The sequence below is a fragment of the Oncorhynchus kisutch genome, linkage group LG7, assembly GCF_002021735.2.
Source record: "Oncorhynchus kisutch isolate 150728-3 linkage group LG7, Okis_V2, whole genome shotgun sequence".
In the NCBI taxonomy this organism is placed as follows: domain Eukaryota; kingdom Metazoa; phylum Chordata; class Actinopteri; order Salmoniformes; family Salmonidae; genus Oncorhynchus; species Oncorhynchus kisutch.
This window is the reverse complement of record NC_034180.2, coordinates 32,289,405-32,308,183: the sequence shown is the minus strand read 5'-3', so window position 1 is coordinate 32,308,183 and position 18,779 is coordinate 32,289,405. Positions and strand designations below refer to the sequence as shown.

The following is an 18,779-nucleotide window of genomic DNA, read 5'->3' as shown; positions in this document are numbered from 1 at the left end:
CGATTTCTATAGTGCATTCGTAAAGTATTCAGACCCCTTGACTTTGTCCACATTGTTACGTTACAGCCTTATTCTAAAATGCATTCAATCGTTTCCCCCCCCCAATCTACACAAAATACCCCATAATGACAAAGAGAAAACAGGTTGAATGTTTTGCAAAATAAAAACAGAAATGCCTTATTTACGTACGTATACAGACCCTTTGCTATGAGACCCGAAAATGAGCACACGTGCATCCTGTTCCCATTGATCATCCTTGAGATATTTCTACAACTTGATTGGAGTCCACATGTGGACATGATTTAGAAAGGCACACCTGTCTACATAAAGGTCCCACAGTTAACAGTGCATGTCAGAGCAAACACCAAGCCATGAGGTCGAAGGAATTGTCCATAGAGCTCCGAGACAGGATTGTGTCGAGGCACAGATCTGGGGAAGGGTACCAAAAAATGTCTGCATCATTCAAGGTCCCCAAGAACACAGTGGTATACATCATACTTAAACCGAAGTTTGGAACCACCAAGACTGTTCCTAGAGCTGGCCACTACGCCAAACTGAGCAATCGGGGGAGAAGGGCCGTGGTCAGGGAGGTGATCAAGAACTCAATGGTCACTCTGACAGAGCTCCAGAGTTCCTTTGTGGAGATGCAAGAACCTTCCAGAAGAACAACCATCTCTGCAGCACTCCACCATTTAAGGTAGTGGCAAGATGGAAGCCACTCCTCAGTACACAAAGCACATGATAGCCCATTTGGAGTTTGCCAATAGGCACCTAAAGGATTCTCTGGTCTGATGAAACCAAGATTTAACTCTTTGTCCTGAATGCCAAATGTCATGTCTGGTGGAAACCTGGCACCACCCTAAGCACACAGCCAAGAGAACACAAGAGTAGCTTCGGGACAAGTCTCTGAATGTCCTTGAGTGGCCCAGCCAGAGCCCGGACTTGAACCCGATCGAACATCTTTAGAGAGACCTGAAAATAGCTGTGCAGCGACGCTCCCCATCCAACCTGACAGAGCTTAAGAGGATCTGCAGAGAAGAATGGGAGAAACTCCCCAAATACAGGTGTGCCAAGCTTGTAGCATCATACCCCCCTTTTTTTTGCTTTGTCATTATGAGGTATTGTGTGTAGATTGATGGGGAAAGAAACAATTAAATGCATTTTAGAATAAACCTGTAACGTAACAAAATGTGGAAAAAGTAAAAGGGGTCTGAAAACTTTCTGAATGCACTGTATATGGCTAGCTACAGTATGGTACAAGCTAATACGAACAGGAGTTAGCATTTATTCTAACCCCGAAAAGGACAATTTCTAAATATTATGCTGCGAAAACAGCCAAATACACTACATGACCAACAGTACGTGGACAACTGCTTGTCAAACATTTCATTCCAAAATCATGGCCATTAAAATGGAGTTGGTCCCCTTTGCTGCTATAATAGCTTCCACTCTTCTGGGAAGGCTCTCCACTAGGTGTTGGAACATTGGAAGCAAGTCCCTGCAACATTCAGCCACATGAGCATTAGTGGGGTCGGGCCCTGATGTTGGGCAATTAGGCCTGGCTCGCAGTTGGCGTTCCAATTCTTCCCAAAGGTGTTCAAATAGGGTTGAGGTCAGGACTCTGTGCCATCTCGACAAACCATTTTTGTATGAATCTCGCTCTGTGCACGGGGGGCATTGTCATGCTGAAACAGGAGGGGGCCTTCCCCAAACTGTTCCCACAAAGTCTGACGCACAGAATCGTCTACAATCTCTGCTGTAGCATTAAGATTTCCCTTCACTGGAACTAAGGGGCCTTGCCCGAACCATGAAAAACAGCCCCAGACCATTATTCCTCCTCCACCAAACTTTACAATTAGCACTAGGCATTGAGGGAGGTGGTGAAGCATGATTCATCACTCCAGAGAACTCGTTTCCACTGAGTCCAATGGTGGCGATGTTTACAACATTCCAGTTAACCATTGCTATTGCGCATGGTGATCTTTGGCTTTTGTGCGGCTGCTTGGCCATGGAAACCCATTTCATGAAGCTCGCGTCCTGACAAACCGTTCTTGTTCTGACGTTGCTTCCAGAGTCAGTCTGCTGAGTGTTGTGTGCCCTATCATTTCGCAGCTGAGCCCTTGTTGCTCCTAGTCATTTCCACTTCACAATAACAGCACATACAGTTGACCAGGGCAGCTCTAGCAGGGCAGAAGTTTGACAAACTGAAGAAGAAGGAACAGCTATTTTCATCTGTGTGTACAGCTGTGATGGGAAGGTCAGCCAACTGCAACAACATCCTCCTCACTTCACCCCACTAAACCAAGTTTAATAGAGGCCCTGATACCAGGGTGGCAGAGGGAAGGGGAGGTGAAGGTGCTGGGGGGTTAATAAAGCTCCATCATTATATAACAGGCTGTACATGACCTCTTACATAAACCTACACATACTGGTGTGTGTCGTGAAACAGCAGAGAGAGCAGGGCCCAGTACAGTTCACTGAACAGGCAGTCAGAGATGACACAGCCTTTATCAGCTAACAGCTAGCTCCTAAACCTTTTCTCCCAGTGAGAAGAGCTATCAGACACAGTCTTGCTACAGGGTGGGAGACTAACACAGACTGAAGGGCCTTAAGCCAGAAGGCACAAAAACAAAAAGGAGAAGTGCTTTGAAACATGTGCTTGTAAAAACTGCAGACGTCAGCAGCAGGCACTCTAGCTTGTTTAGCTGACTGCTAGGATACCAAATGTAGGAATGCAAGAGGACAGACATGCTGTACTGGACTGGCAGTTTTCTGGCAGACACCACACATAGCAAAGCTAGGAGGTCTGGCTGCAGCTTTTGTGTAGTATATGTCAGAGCCATCAATAGAGCAACAATATTTTCTTGACTGGGATTTCAAGTTAGCTACGTGAAAAACGTGTTAAAAAGTCAAATGACTTAAATTCAGTGTTGGTTCTCACTGTTGTGTCAATTGTTGGTCATTCTACCAATTTGCTAAGAAGGGTAATAACATATTCATGAGAACTCAATCTTCACCCTTCAATTACTTAGTTTGTGCATGAATATGTGAGTAGGCCAGGTTCCTGGTTTACCTTGCTGGCTTGTGGCGTGTTGAGGATATGGACGGTGCTGGGTTTAACACCGTTGGCTTTGCTTCTCTTGTACAGGGCAAAGCGGCTTTTCCTTCTGCCCCGGTCTCCGTTTGGGAGGGAGCCATTGTACCTATCAGAAAAAAGGGGAGAAAGAATGTGAGAGTTTCTAACATTTCAGGAATAGTTCATTCATTCCCCCAAAGGGTAGATAAAGATATTCTTCCAAGAGAGAAAAGGTCTCTGAAAAAATAACGTTACAGAATATTCTTGTCTGTACGTGAATGCATGAATAATAATGTGTGTTCCTAGGGGTTTTGGAGCAGGGCCATTTGTATCCACTTTCATTCATCCACATAGATCACATTCATTGTATTAGTTATCTAAGCGTCACCTTGGATTATAGCTGGGTTATTACATAAAGCACTTTAAAATGCTCCCCCTCCGTCTGTCAGCTAGCTAGCCACGCCGCAGCTGTTACTCTGCACTAGTCTGTAGAAGAGCAGAGTTTAAGATGTGTGTCAGGTCTCCTTTACAGGACTATCCAGACCAGACTGGGGAGGCTCTCTGACTCACATGATGGTCAGCAGCATAATACCTCTACCGCATTAGTCACACTAACTTGGAGCCTGAACTGGCTGACTCAAATTAAAAATACACAGGACAAAATGGCCTCATCATAACAACTTCTCTATTTAGTGTGTGGTTAACATTTCTATCTTGGTGCACCCTTGTGATGCCCAGTCTCTCAGTCGGCTGTAACTACGGGCCTGGTCTGCCTGGTGAATGGAGATGCCTCTTCCAGAACAGACCAATACTCTACATCCACCAGCTGGCCCCTACAGCTGGGAAACCCCATGCTCTCCTCCCATCCAACACACAGGCCTTCTGTTCGGTCATCCACCCCCCACAGAATAAGAGAGTTCAGGTTGACATTTTGACTGATTACAGTATTTCAGAATCAATTATATTAATTGAATAAAAATCCACCAACCTTTCCTTTTATTAGCGATTGGGCTAAACAACCAACCACTACACTGTAATCCCCAAAGCCCTCGTTACTGCAACGACTACCACCGCCTCCCCATACTCATCCTCCTCCTCCCTCCCCTGGCCACCTGTCCCCACAGCCAGGCAGCCTGGAAAACACATGGTCTCAGTCAGAACAGGGTTGAGAGCTGGTCTGCTAGACACAACCCACTCACAGGGGAATATTGTAGCTCTGCCATCGCTGACTGACTGCACACGAGTGCGATCAATATGATATGAAAACAGGTCATGACCGCTGCGATTAGTCCACAATAAAGCAGGATCAATTCCACTCTTCTGTTAGCCTTCAGCAACCACCCCTTCACAGCTGTTATTGTCAGTGGTAACAGTCAATGAAATCTCTCTAGCTTGATGACACTGGGCCATTACATCTCTACCATTCCAGTGAAGCCATTTGGCGTTGGATAGGAAGACTGGACATAAATGCCAATCCATTATCCATCATTAAGGACAGGAAGTGAAGTGTGCAATGTCACCTGGAGGCCTCTTCATCATTGCATTAGCCAGGACAGCCTTTTAAATCTGTGCTCTAGTTTATTGTAATCTCTTTGCCTTTTGACCTGGGCCAGAGTGGGCATTTTTAGCCTCTTGATTCTTAGAAGGGATTGGAATGGAGGCTCTGAGCATCACCTGTACTCCAGCCCTGCCACCATACACAAGAAAGAGCCACCTGCAGTCCCCTAGTCATCGACTTAGTGATAGCACAGCGTTAACGTAGTATGAGACATTTGTTAAAGCGATAGCCCTGGCTATGACCCCATGACTGCTTCTAGGGTCATGTGAGGATGGCACAGTGGGTTATTATGGGTCAGAGGGGCTTAAGGTAGGGCAATATGTTTTTATATTTTTGTGTGACATTCCAGATGCCTGTATTGCAAGAATCACATTTTTTTAATGGTAGATTGTTGTCATGTCTTTTTGGTTGTCTCTTTCTGTGCTGTGTGCACCTTCCCATTTACACCAGAGATCTGTATATAATTGCAAGATGCTCATGTCTACACCCTAACAATGGGAGTCATTGTCCCAATGGCAAGCTTAGGTCCAAAATGAGCCCATAGAAACGCATGGGGCTTATTTTGGATAGATTTTAGCGAGTGAAAACTCATGCTTCGACTCTTCCCCTATAGTTTACACACACACCCCCCCAAGCCGCTCCACCTGCCACTCACAACAAAAATGAGGGATCCTCTCTAACAAGTGGTTTCAACTCGCTATGTGCATTTCAGGTTTGGTCCACAGAAACCCATTTTACTGTAATAGAGAAGTTCACCTTTCTAACCATACCCTTTTATGTCTCAACTACTCAAAATGTACACAGAACAGACACTACTAAAACGAGAGTATCAATGAACATTGATTCTGGGAAATGAATGTTCAGTTTGTTGCACGCGGCATTTCAGTACCAAGTACCAATAGCAGCATTTTAGCCAAAGACTTATACTAGCTGTCTAGTCTTTATAAATGTGCAATAAGCATAAAACAATTATTTTGGGAATTGGAGAGAAATTAGGTAGGTCACTTGATTTCAACATCTAAACAAAAGTGGACAGGCTAACGATGCTATTCAAAAAGTTGGAGACACAGAAAACTGTTCATAAACTGACATTTAAATGTTCAACTTCATTAATCTCCAGCACCACCCCAACATATGTGAAAATTATGCATTTCTATGTTTTGTAGTAAAAAAAAAAAAAAAGATAAGTGTTTCCAATGACAATCATTGTGTGATGTTGACCATTTGTGAGTAGGCATTGCCTACTAATTGGTTGATGATGACATTGGAAACACTTACATTTCTCTGTGTGTTTCCAATGATGTCATCAATCAAACATTGGTGATTTTCTATGTCATGTTGATGTAGGGGTGGTGCTGGAGATGAATATGAAGTTGCACATTTTTTTTTAAACGTTCCCCCTATAACAATTCAACTGTTCTGCCTTGTTAGCTAGCAAATAGATCCAAGTTGGCTAAACTTGAAACTTAAAAAGATTAGCTGGCTACTCACTCGCACGTGGGCTTGTGTGATTGAACACCGGTCTCATAAACATTTCCTACAGCCCAAGGCCTGCTACAAGAAGTTAGACATTATTAGTGAATGTGCATTATGCAAGGCTCTGGTTAAATTTGGAACTAAACATTGCATTTTCAAAAGACAGATTTGAAAGCCAGATCAAAAAAGCAGGCTAAACTATTTTGATAAAATAATGTAATTATTAGCTGGTATCATGGTTGTGGAAGGCTTATAAACTAGCCTGTATAATTTCACAACCCTGAATTCATTGCTGACCGTTTGAAATTGAGTGATTTTGACCTTTAAAAAAATTGTACAACAAAGAGAAAACATAAAATAAATTGAGATATTGCCCAGCTCTAGGTTAAGGTCTTCAGAACCAGTCCAAAATGTGACAATAGCAGCATTTCCGATTCTTCATCTATAATGTAATCCTCAGCAATGTTATCTACAGTTAGTCACCATACTCCAGTCTTGGTGTTTGGAGGTCTGTGCTCCACCTACCCGGAGATGTCCCCATCAAATACAATCTTCCCTCACAGAATCGTTCTTCAGGGGAGACTTGCACAATCAATAGGTTCAATCCCACAAGCACAATGAATGGACAAAGAGGACTGTGGAGAGGCAGAGGCTGTATCCTGATCAATCCCCCCTTTCATTTCCTAAACCCACTCACCCAGCCTGCCCACTCACTGCCCAGTGCCAGTGCTGCCAGCCAAAGCTGGGAAGTGGCCATGCAAATACCACTGGGTTAAGACAAACCAGGGTGAGAATTGGAATTCAAATAAGACTATGCTCTCCATTCAAATTACATGTCATGAAGATGTAACTTTGGATCAAAATCTAGACTATAACAGAAAGGATAAGCCCACAAATTATTGTATTAAAAAAAAAAATGGCAGGCGTCTTATCCCTACAACACCACACTGACTGAAAATGTGTATGTGTATGGGGGGTGCGGGCAGGATTCGATACCACGATCAAAACAGTCACACTTGCGACCGTTTGACTTGGCAGTGAGACATACATTTTTAATTGGTCGCAAGGGTGCCAGTGAAAACAATGGACCTGGTCACGTTATAATTATTTTATTATCATGACAATTTAATTTAATTGCAATTGGCCAAAAATAAAGAAGCAACAGCAGCACGGAAATGCCCGTGTGTACGCGTGTCAGAACTTGCCTTTATGGAGGGAGGTTTCGGAAACCCTCCGGGCCAGTCAATCATCCCAGTCAGTGGGCAGAGAAACAAATATTGTAATAATGCTATTTTTAATCTAGGCTATATAATTGATTTTAAAAAACGATTAAACAATGGATGCTTATTTATCACATGCTCTCTGCACAGATATAGCCTACAGACAAACTGTCAGGCAGAGAGAACGCATAGCTCTCAAAAAGCCGGTTGTTACGAGGAGCGAAGAGCGACAGCGGTAAGGGTAGGAAAGATGTTCCAAGTTATAACTACCATTAAATTCTAAGGCAAGAATGGGTATGCAAACCACATATTTAATAAGTTTAAAGTCTTGGTTAAGTATTTGTGATGTGCAATTCAGTCATAATGGAACAGTATACCTTGAAAATCAGACATTTTCTTTTGGCTCTTTGGTCCTTGAAAAGTCATTTAAGTTATGGTAGCCGATTTAGAAGTTCTACTGCGCTAATAGTGCCTTCAGAAAATATTCATACCTCGACTTATTCCACATGTGGCTGAACGGCTCAATCTTGTGTATCAACATTTGAAATTGTGTTTTTAATTTTTTACTTTGGAATAAAGTAGAGACTCAGAGCTAGAAAATTGTTTATCATACAGTGCAGTTGAAGAACAATGGGAAAGTAATTCTGCTTTGAAAGTTGATAAACTTGTAACCCCACTTTTGAGAAAATGGCCCTTGAATGTTTTGGTACACCTACTGGAAAGCTCTTCTTGGTCTACACCCATTCAGCATTGTTTACACCATCTTAAGCTTTAGCCCCACCCATCTCTTTAAGGATTCACATGCGAGGCCATGTCCTAAACAGTGAGTACAACCAAAGATTTAGACTAAAAGCTAGTTTATACTATGTTATTCGACATGTCTGTATACAGTTGTCGCAGTGACATCATTCATTTTTTGGGGGGCGTCCGACATCAAACTTGTGGCTATCGTTTTGAAAAAGTATAAACAAAAACAGGCTGCATGGCATCAGCCTGATGGTCCAAAATAACATAACTGGTGTACTTGAACACGAATTTAGTACATGTCAATCTAGCAAACCAGGCCAAAAGCAAAAAAAAAAAAAAGAATTTGTTTCTAGCTTGTTAGCTAGCGAGCCAGTTCAGGGCTCCCAAGTTGCGCAGCAATCTAAGGCACTACATCACAGTGCCTAAGGCATCACAACAGACCCTGGTTGGATTCCAGGCTGTATCACAACCGGCCATGATTTGGTGTCCCATAGGGCAGTGCACAATTGGCCCAGCGTCATCCGGGTTTGGTCGGGGTGGGCCGTCATTGTAAATAAGAATTTGTTCTTAACTGACTTGTTTAGGTAAATAAAAAAATTATTAATACATCTTATAGCTGATAACACCTTAACTTTAGCTAAATTGTATTCATTATTACAGGACAATAAACTCGCAACAAGATAATGGCGAGCTAATGACAGAAAATAGCTTACGGTTGTGAGTGTGACAAAATAAAAGCAGGGCATTCATTCTACCAGAGAATTGTATAACTTGGACACTGTCTTGTTGGCCTAATGTTATACCCTAATTTGACTTTGGTGCAGATCATGTAGTTCTTCTTATTACAGTCTCTGGTAAACACACACTATATAAAATCAAATCTAAAAGTGAATTTGTCACATGGACAGGATAACCAGTAAACTGGTTACTTGCATAGTGGAGTCTTTTTTTGACATGTAGCTAAATAATTAACCAAAACCCCAACTCATAACGTTACCACCTTGCATGAATCTACAGGCAGCTAAAGCTAACCAACTAGCTAGGTTCAATGTTAGATAGCAAACATTAGGCTATAACTAGCAATGCAAATGGCTCAGATGCAAATATTACTACACAGATCATACACGTAACGTTAACTAGCGAGCCAGCCAGCTAATGTTAGCTAACTTGCACTGGTTTTTTTGTTAATTAATTTGACCCCTTTTTCGTGGTATCCAATTGTTTTAGTAGCTACTATCTTGTCTCAAAGCTACAACTCCCGTATGGGCACGGGAGAGACGAAGGCTGAAAGTCATGCGTCCTACGATACACAACCCAACCAAGCCGCACTGCTTCTTAACACAGCGCCATCCAACCCGGAAGCCTCCCTACCTGAATTAAAGGCTAACAACAAAAAATCTACATTTCTCAGATATTTCCCAGACCTCAAAATGGTCCCCTGATGTGGTTACATTTTTTATTTTATTAAACTAGGCAAGTCAGTTAAGAACAAATTCTTATTTACATTGACAGCCTACCGCAGCCGACCCCAATGACGCTGGGCCAATTGCGCGCCGCCCTGTGGGAGATGTGGGTACGCAGACCGAAGAGTCACTGCTGCCCCTCACGAGTTCCGATGTTTTGTGGCCCCCACCCCTGCTCTAGAGGACTTTGCATAAAAAAAGAAAAAAATACACATGTAACTTTGACATCCGTAATAAATATATTTTGCACATTATTTTAAGTATCTTTTCTTTGCTGTTACAGTAAATCTATCCTAATAAAAAAACACAAATGCATGTTAATTTAAACATGTGGCTAGCTTGGTTCTATATGGAATGAAGGAACATTATGGGACAGAGGCCAGATCATGATCAATTATTATATTTATTTAAAAGATTGTGCGACCTAATCATGTGCTGGTGCCACCAACTGAAAAGGTTGGTAGCACCAGTGCCGCCAGTAGAAAAGGTTAGTGTAGAACCCTGAGTGCAGGGGACACAGGCCACACATATAGATTTGAAATGCAAAATGCTTTTAACAGATGCTCTATACATGAAATTCACAAAGCACCAAACACCAGAGAAATGACTGATGTATTATTTCGTTCTCTCTCCATAAATGTTTAATAACACCTTACAATGAAAGCACTGCAAGGCCACACTTTTCTTCCGGATTTTTTGTTGTTGTTGACAAAAAGTCTAGGTGGTTGTGCCTGAAGCACAATGAAATGTTGCCCAAGGAGGATAGCTACGAAGCACTGCTGAATGAAAGTAACATCTACAATGGTAAAGACAGAGCATTAATAATCAATGTCCCACCAAAACAGGCTCGGAAACGCATCACTAAGAACAATTCAGATTAAAGTGCTTTTCTTAGCCCCATGGGGGGTATTAATACACCACCAGTGTTATGGGAGCTAATACGTGGACACAGACACATCACATCTATGGCACATACCTACATGGGAATTTCAACAAAAGCTGTGTAGTGAAGGCCTACTTACTGTATAGCATGCAATTGCGTAAAATGTTAGAAACATGTCTACTGAGGTTTTGGATTTTCCTAAAATGGGTCAATGGGAGATGTTTATTGAATTAAGGAGTTTTAAATTCCCTAAATGGCATTTATATCTAAAAATTAGAGAGAACATACTTTATAACTTTCATTATGTGAGTAGTCAGTCAGTTCACCTGGCAAACAATGGATGCTGTGAGAATTCTACAAAACCGCAGTAAACCAATCTGTTTTCACTAAATGTCAATAATGTGGTCCTTAAAATACACAAATCATTTGAAAACAATGTGGCAGTTGTTACCCATGTCTAAAAATATTTAGGCATTATACAGCCCAAATGTAAAGCAAGTGCCATGCTAAGAACGTTCAAATCTGTGGGACATCTCTTTTTGTGAAACCTGCAAAAATCAGTGTTCAGATTTGCTCTTTGTGATGGGTATTCTTCAACATAGATTAAGATTAATGTGACATTGTATTGCCAGGTATGGGGTCAAATCAGCTTCTAAAGCCCATTGAGCATGAGGTGACACTGTTGAGAAAGATTAAAACATCAGTGAGGAAGCAAACAGACTAGCGCACAGAGGATGGGTCCCGTGAGCGCACGCGGAATGTGGTCAAATGAGCAGAGGATGGTTGCGCAAACATAACATCCCCAAATGGATTTCTCTTCTCACAAAAAATAAATTCTTGCTCTTGCAACTGCAATAGTTGTATTATTATGCTTAGATCCCCGACAGTGTCATTGCATTTTGGTACACCAGAATTACATTCATTTCCAATGAAACCCTGCGTTTGCCTTGCAGCATTGCGTTGCAGAGGCAGTTGCAGTGTGGTGCATATGTTGGATTTATCGAACATAGAGTCAAACTGTATGCGTAGACGGCTTGACAGAAATGGTATCAGAAGGTGAATTTTGAACTTTTGTTGCATACATATCCAGGTGATGCTGCGTACTATTTCGCGCAAGAACGCTGTCGTATGATCGAAGGGTTACAGGGGAAAATTCCAGACAATGAACATGGTAGTCACTAGTTAACACCGCTTCAAATTCTTAATTATTATGGCTAAACCACACCTATTTCGACATGTTCTCTTAAAATCAGATTTTATAACTAACCTTATGCCCAACCATGATTTTAAATTAAGACCAAAACGTTTTTGTTTTAATACATTTTTTGGATGCAGCCAATTGACTGTGGCTGAGTTATTTAAAGGAAATCGTATTTTGATAGTGAAAGGCAATGGTGGTGATGTAGGGACAATGGCAGACGATAAAAAGGTATAGTTTTTCAGTAGAGAACCTAACCAACCAACTATGATTTCAATATTAAAATTGGTAGTAAGTTGGTCTTCTTTTATTAAAGCAGGCTATTGATTAGGCAAGCTAGGTTAGCGTAGCTAACATTTAAGCACATAGCTAGCTAAGTCTGTAATTACACTCCAAAAGGTCAATGCTAATGTGGCTATCATAAAGAACTATAAACTGGACGAGACTGCCAAATCGGGATTCGTCTGAGAAGAGCACACTTCTCCAGCATGCCAGTGGCCATCAAAGGTGTGCAGGGTAGCCTAGTGGTTAGAGCGTTGGACTAGTAACCGGAAGGTTGCAAGTTCAAACCCCCGAGCTGACAAGGTACAAATCTGTCGTTCTGCCCCTGAACAGGCAGTTAACCCACTGTTCCTAGGCCGTCATTGAAAATAAGAATTTGTTCTTAACTGACTTGGTAAAATAAAAATACATTTGCCCACCGAAGTCGGTTACAACACCGAACTGCAGTCAGGTCAAGACCCTGGTGAGGACAAAGAGCACGCTGATTAGCTTCCCTGAGACGGTTTGACAGTTTGTGCAGAAATTCTTTCATCAACTGTCCAGGTGGCTGGTCTCAGACGATCCCGCAGGGGACGAAGCCTGATGTGGAGGTCCTGGGCTGGCATGGTTACACGTGGTCTGTGGTTGCGAGGCCGGTTGGATGTACTGCCAAATTCTCTAAAATGACGTTGAGGCGGCTAATGGTAGAGAAATTAACATTCAAGTCTCTGGCAAGAGCCCTGGTGGCACGCCAATTGCATGCTCCCTCAACTTGTGGCATTGTGTTGTGATAAAACTGCACAGCCTTTTGTCCCCCAGCACAAGGTGCATCTGTGTAATGATCATGCTGTTTAATCAGCCTCTTGATATGCCACACCTGTCAGGTGGATGAATTATTTGGCAAAGGAGAAATGCTCACAGGGATAGACACATTTGTGCACCAATACATCTTGTTTTTATTTTGGTTCAGTGTACATGGGCAATATTGTAAGCTGCTAACTGCACACTTTGAGATGGTCTATGTGAAATGCAGATGTTATTACTTTTACTCTGGCAGTTTTGTGCAGTTACAATAAAAGATAATGACCTCTAACCATCTTCTCTTTCTCCATTCCATCTCTTCATACAGGCCCACTTTTACTATGTGGTGGGGAAGTTGTTCTGTCCTTAGCTGACAGAGATAGCAGATACAGGATCCACTCTGTTCCGAGTACCTAGGCTCTCTATACACAGCGCACTGGGTCTTCCTGCAGGTAACAATGACTTCGATCAAATCACCTCAATAACTTAATCATTAGTGGTACTGAGTGTTCCTGTAATTGCATTGACGCTGTACGAAGGCATTGTTATTAGGACATTTGTCACATTGAGAGGATGACATGTTATTGACTTTCACCAACTGCTTTCTATTTGATTAGAAATATTGTTCTATACAGAGGACGGTTCTAAATAGAATTTGTACAATACCTTATGTAATTGGATAGCTCTCCGCAACGAGGGTTGGGCATGAAATGACAGCAGGCTGTTCAATACTGGGCCCTACTGACTGACGAGTGGCGTGATCGGATACAGCTCGACTCAGTACGTTATCACTTATTTAGCTAAATTATTATCCTTAGTTGCTTCTTTTGATACACCAACAGTCTTTAAAAATCAACTGTTACACCTTGAATGCAACATCTCAACTCTGTCCTATGCCATTTCCTGACTGTTTTTACTCTCGCCCTCACGAGACAGGTCAGTGTGTGTGTAGAGAACATACGTCTGACAAGGTGGAGTCCGGCTTTTACTGCACCGCCCTGGACCACTACGAGGCAGAGGACGCCAAGTTGACAGGTGAGTCACCTTTGACCTTGACGCAACTTTCTTGTAAGGCTTTTGGGGTCATGAATGTTCCAACTTATCATGTGCCTTACAGAACTCGGCACACGCATATGTAGCCCTCCACCTTCCTCGGTGGAATCCTGACCAGGGGTATCAAACTCCAATGCCTACGTACCCATTGTGTTGGCGTAGTTACCAAACCAGTTGAAGGTGGTGACAGTGATGTGTCGCAGTGTGACCAACAAACAGCCACTGTGCCATCACCATGCCAGATGACGACAACCAAATAATATTCCTCCATCCTGGATCACGATAAAGACACACCTAGTCTCTAACTCTCTATACGTTTGTTGAATATGAGCAAGTGAGTAGTGGGTTTGTATATGCAAGCGCGTGTGTATGACACACGTTGTGTAGTCGTGGCCAAAAGTTGAGAATGACACAAATATTAATTTTCAAAGTCTGCTGTCTCAGTTTGTATGATGGCAATTTGCATATACTCCAGAATGTTATGAAGAGTGATCAGATGAATTGCAAAGTCCCTCCTTGCCATGCAAATTAACTGAATCCCCCAAAAACATGTCCACTACATTTCAGCCCTGCCACAAAAGGACCAGCTGACATCATGTCAGTGATTCTCTCGTTAACACAGGTGTGAGTGTTGACGAGGACAAGGCTGGCGATCACTCTCATGCTGATTGAGTTCGAATAATAGACTGGAAGTTTCAAAAGGAGGGTGGTGCTTGGAATCATTGTTCTTCCTCTGTCACCCATGGTTACCTGCAAGGAAACACGTGCCATCACCATTGCATTGCACAAAAAGGGCTTCACAGGCAAGGATATTGCTGCCAGTAAGATAGCACCTAAATCAACCATTCATCGGATCATCAAGAACTTCAAGATAGAGCGGTTCAATTGTTGTGAAGAAGGCTTAAGGGCGCCCAAGAAAGTCCAGCAAGCGCCAGGACCGTCTCCTAAAGTCGATTCAGCTGCGGGATCGGGGCACCACCAGTACAGAGCTTGCTCAGGAATGGCAGCAGGCAGGCGTGAGTGCATCTGCACGCACAGTGAGGCGAAGACTTTTGGAGGATGGCACGGTGTCAAGAAGGGCAGCAAAGAAGCCAAATCTCTCCAGGAAAAACATCAGGGACAGACTGATATTCTGCAAAAGGTACAGGGATTGGACTGCTGAGGACTGGGGTAAAGTCATTTTCTCTGATGAATCCCCTTTCTGATTGTTTGGGGCATCTGGCAAAAGGTTGTCCGGAGAAGACAAGGTGAGCGCTACCATCAGTCCTGTGTCATGCCAACAGTAAAGCAGACCATTCATGTGTGGGGTTGCTTCTCAGCCAAGGGAGTGGGCTCACTCACAATTTTGCCTAAGAACACAGATCAGTGTTAAGGCAGGTATAGACTACACCGTTTGTCTGAGCTTGCCCCTCTACTCTGCACTCAGTGATGCAGTCCCCATACACACTCATCGACTCTGTTAGTCCTCCCCACTAATTACATCTTCTGTCCTCTATAGATTGTGCTGATACCCCACTAAGAACCTGGAGATCTTCATTGGTTCTGAGGGAGGTGACGTGGCCACCAACAGTGCCTGGGACACATTCCAGTGTTAACACTGTCTGGAGAACAGCTAGAGCGTAGTCATGACACCTCCAGAGACATCTACCGCTACTTTATCTTCAGCGTGCCAGCTCTGCTGCATCACAGAGCTAAAGGTATGGCACAGCACTTCAAACAGTCATGTAGGACTGCTTTAATCAAATTAAACATACTTGTATGCTCATTTAAAAAGTAAGCGCCAAAAGTATTGCCAAAGTGACTTTTTTTTGTTGGTTTTGGCATTGAAATTATACAATGACTATGGAGGTTAAAGTCTTGACTGTCATACGTTCAAATTAAAGCTTTTCATCTATATCGGGGGAACAGTTTAGAAATGATAGCACTTATTGTACATTGTCCTGCCATTTTAGGGGACCAATGGTATTGGGACAAATTCACGTATGTGTATTAAAGCAGTCAAAAGTTTAGTATTTGGACCTATATTCTTAGCACACAACGACTGACTACATAGCGTGTGACTCTACATTTGTTGGATGCATTTGCTGTTACATGTCCTAATAATTCAAAAGATTGCTCAGAAAACCAGGTGTTTTTTTTTACCCGATTATGACTTTAAGGCAATTAAGATAAGCAGAGTGAGGTGTTTACATGACTAATGCCCCACAGCCTTTTGCCATAAAATAATTGCGCTAGAGGGGATGGCCGCCGTTTTACGGGCTCCTGACCAATTGTGCTATTTTTGTGTGATTTCTTTCCGCTGATCCTAACTTTGTCATCAATAGTTGGCACTATGGTTGAATATTTTCCCAGTATTTTACAGATGTTTTATCCCGAGAACAAATCACTTCTCTCCCAGTTAACCCAGTATTTCCGCCCAAAACCGTAAGTGTAACTAAATAGCATAGAAAATAGGCCTGTGTCTGGATTTGAAATATATTTCAAACCTGATGAGCCATATATTAAATACATTTTGGAAGCCCTACATTAAAATACATTTTATGCACACAAGTCCAAAAAATACTAAATGATTGTGTCATTATCCAATACATATGATATAGGCTACTGCACATAATGCATGAAAAAACAACATTAAAGCCCATAGATGTAGCTAGCTATATGCCCTCTTGGGTAAATCAATTAAAAAAGTTCCAGTAGGGTAATCTTTTTTAGTGGGAATGACATTACTATTATATAGACTGGATTTACACACCTCCTTCAAATTATGATGAAGTTGGGAGAGAACATGCAAATCTGGTGCAGCACAAGTATAGGCTAGCGAATTTGATTTTACATTTTGAAATATAATAGGGCCTATTTCTATAATTAGTAGTAGGCTGACTCATACCTTTCATAATATTTCCCCTAATGTTGTTATAGCCTACCACCTCTTTCTCACAACAGTTAAATGAAATAAGTTGTCCTCATCTTCATCATTCTAATGACATGCTTAATATAATATAGTTGGTCTAGAATTATATAAGTGAAAGCAGTCTCTCTTCACTAAGATTGAATGGATATGGTCTGAATAAATAACTGCTATATCCTACCGCCATATTCGCAATTCTTTCAAACTTCCCGTGAGTTCTATTGGCTGCTATATTTAACATTCAGCAAACAAGAGCTTGCATCCCTCGTCGAATGGTCTATTGGTATAAGAAATGCAGACTCTGAAGTATTTATTTGGGCTGCAATTTCTGAGGCTGGTAACTCTAATGAACTTATCCTCTGCAGCAAAGGTATCTCGGTGTTCCTTTCCTGTGCCAGTCCTCACAAGAGCCAGTTTCATCATAACGCTTGATCCTTTTTGCGACTGCACTTGAAGAAACGTTCAAAGTTCTTGAAATGTCTGACCTTCATGTCTTAAAGTAATGGACCGTCATTTCTCTTTCCTTATTTGAGCTGTTCTTGCCATAACATGGACTTGGTATTTTACCAAACAGGGCTATCTTCTGTATACCACCCATACCTTGTCACAACACAACTGACTGGCTCAAACTCATTAACGAAAGATATTCCACAAATTAACTTTTAAAAAGGCACACCTGTTATTTGAAATGCATTCCAAATGACTACCTCATGAAGCTGGTTGAGAGAATGCCAACAGTGTGCAAAGCTGTCATCAAAGGGTGGCTACTTTGAAGAATCTCAAATATATTTTAATTTATTTAACACTTTTTTGGTTACTACATGACTCCATGTGTGTAATTTCATAGTTTTGATGTCTTCACTAATATTCTACAATGCAGAAAACAGTAAAAAAAGAAAGAAAGAAAAACCCTGAAATGAGGAGGTGTGTCCAAACTTTTGACTGGTACAGTATATGCCTATATCAATCTTGAAAAGGATGATCTATTTTGGATGCAATTTTAGGGAGTGGGAGTGTGATGAGTGGGGGAGCAAGTTGGTCGCTCTGGGAACAGATGGAGTTACTGTTATGACCGGAGCCAAGAATGGTGTGGTCAGCCAGCTGAAGGGGGGCAGGGCCTACATCATCAGCATCCGCTGTATGGCACACCGCCTTGAACTGACCTTCTCTGATGCCATCTGGTCCAACGTGATGTTTCAGGAAGTAGAAGACCTCTTCAGTGGGCTCTACAACTTCTACCACACCAGTCCACTGAACAGGGTAAACAGCTTCCAGGGCGCACACCACTGGTGCCCACCAGAATTGTCGGGACCCGATGGGTAGGACACCCATTATGTGCACTGGACCACTTCCTGCAAGGTTACCAGGGGCATGTCCAGCACCTGGAACAGGTAGTTATTCTAGATTGCCATGCTACGTACTCTAAAAGTCATCATCAATACGTAATGTCCAGTAAATAACAAACACGGTTACAAATGGGTAACATCATGTTTCAATGCTTTATGCACTGATAAAGTGTCATATCTAATAGATTTTTTGGACAGCAATTAATAGTCTACTTGTAGGTCTGTTCTTTATGTATTTCAGATTCAATCTGCTGATGCCCAAAATGTCAGAGGTGTCCAGCAGGCCAAGGCCAGGAAATACTCCAGTACTGCGAGGGAGGATGCTGTTATCCGTTTCTGTGGCTTCCTGCATGACACACTAACACACCTGAGCAACCTGTCTGCAGAGGGCCACCATCACCATAGCAGAAGCTCCTCAACACAGGCTGTACTTAAAAACTACAAAACTAGGTATGTTTATTTAAGCTGCAATAAGAAATACTTAACTTAAAAGAATTAAGAGAAAGGATGACATCAATAAGAGAGGGAGAGAGTGAGTGAGTGTGTCATAAAGGAAAATTCTGAAAGGATGGTAAAATGAGCCTTTTATCATCAGAGATGGGCCCATGAAGGCCACAATGGCCAACAGATGAGGGAATTTCGCTGAACAGAGGTGACAGCAAGACCCTCGTCACCTCACAAGACAAAACGCTTGACGGGCTAGTCGAGAGTATGAGTGACAGGTTCCAGGACGCCAGTGTTACGGGTCCTGTGTGCCACCAAGCTGGTCAGCTTCACCAACTGGCCAGA

The 18,779-nt window shown here is 42.3% G+C and overlaps 1 protein-coding gene across 1 annotated transcript in view; it reads right to left on the bottom strand.

Annotated features, from left to right (window-relative positions):
• The window catches only part of LOC109894479 (E3 ubiquitin-protein ligase pellino homolog 2), a 44,474-nt gene that overhangs the window by 19,525 nt on the left and 6,170 nt on the right, over positions 1-18,779 (bottom strand). Inside the window, exon 2 of the mRNA XM_020488001.2 lies at positions 3,074-3,203. Within this exon, the coding sequence (XP_020343590.1) occupies positions 3,074-3,203 (130 nt within the window). The remainder of the gene's footprint in view (positions 1-3,073; positions 3,204-18,779) is intronic.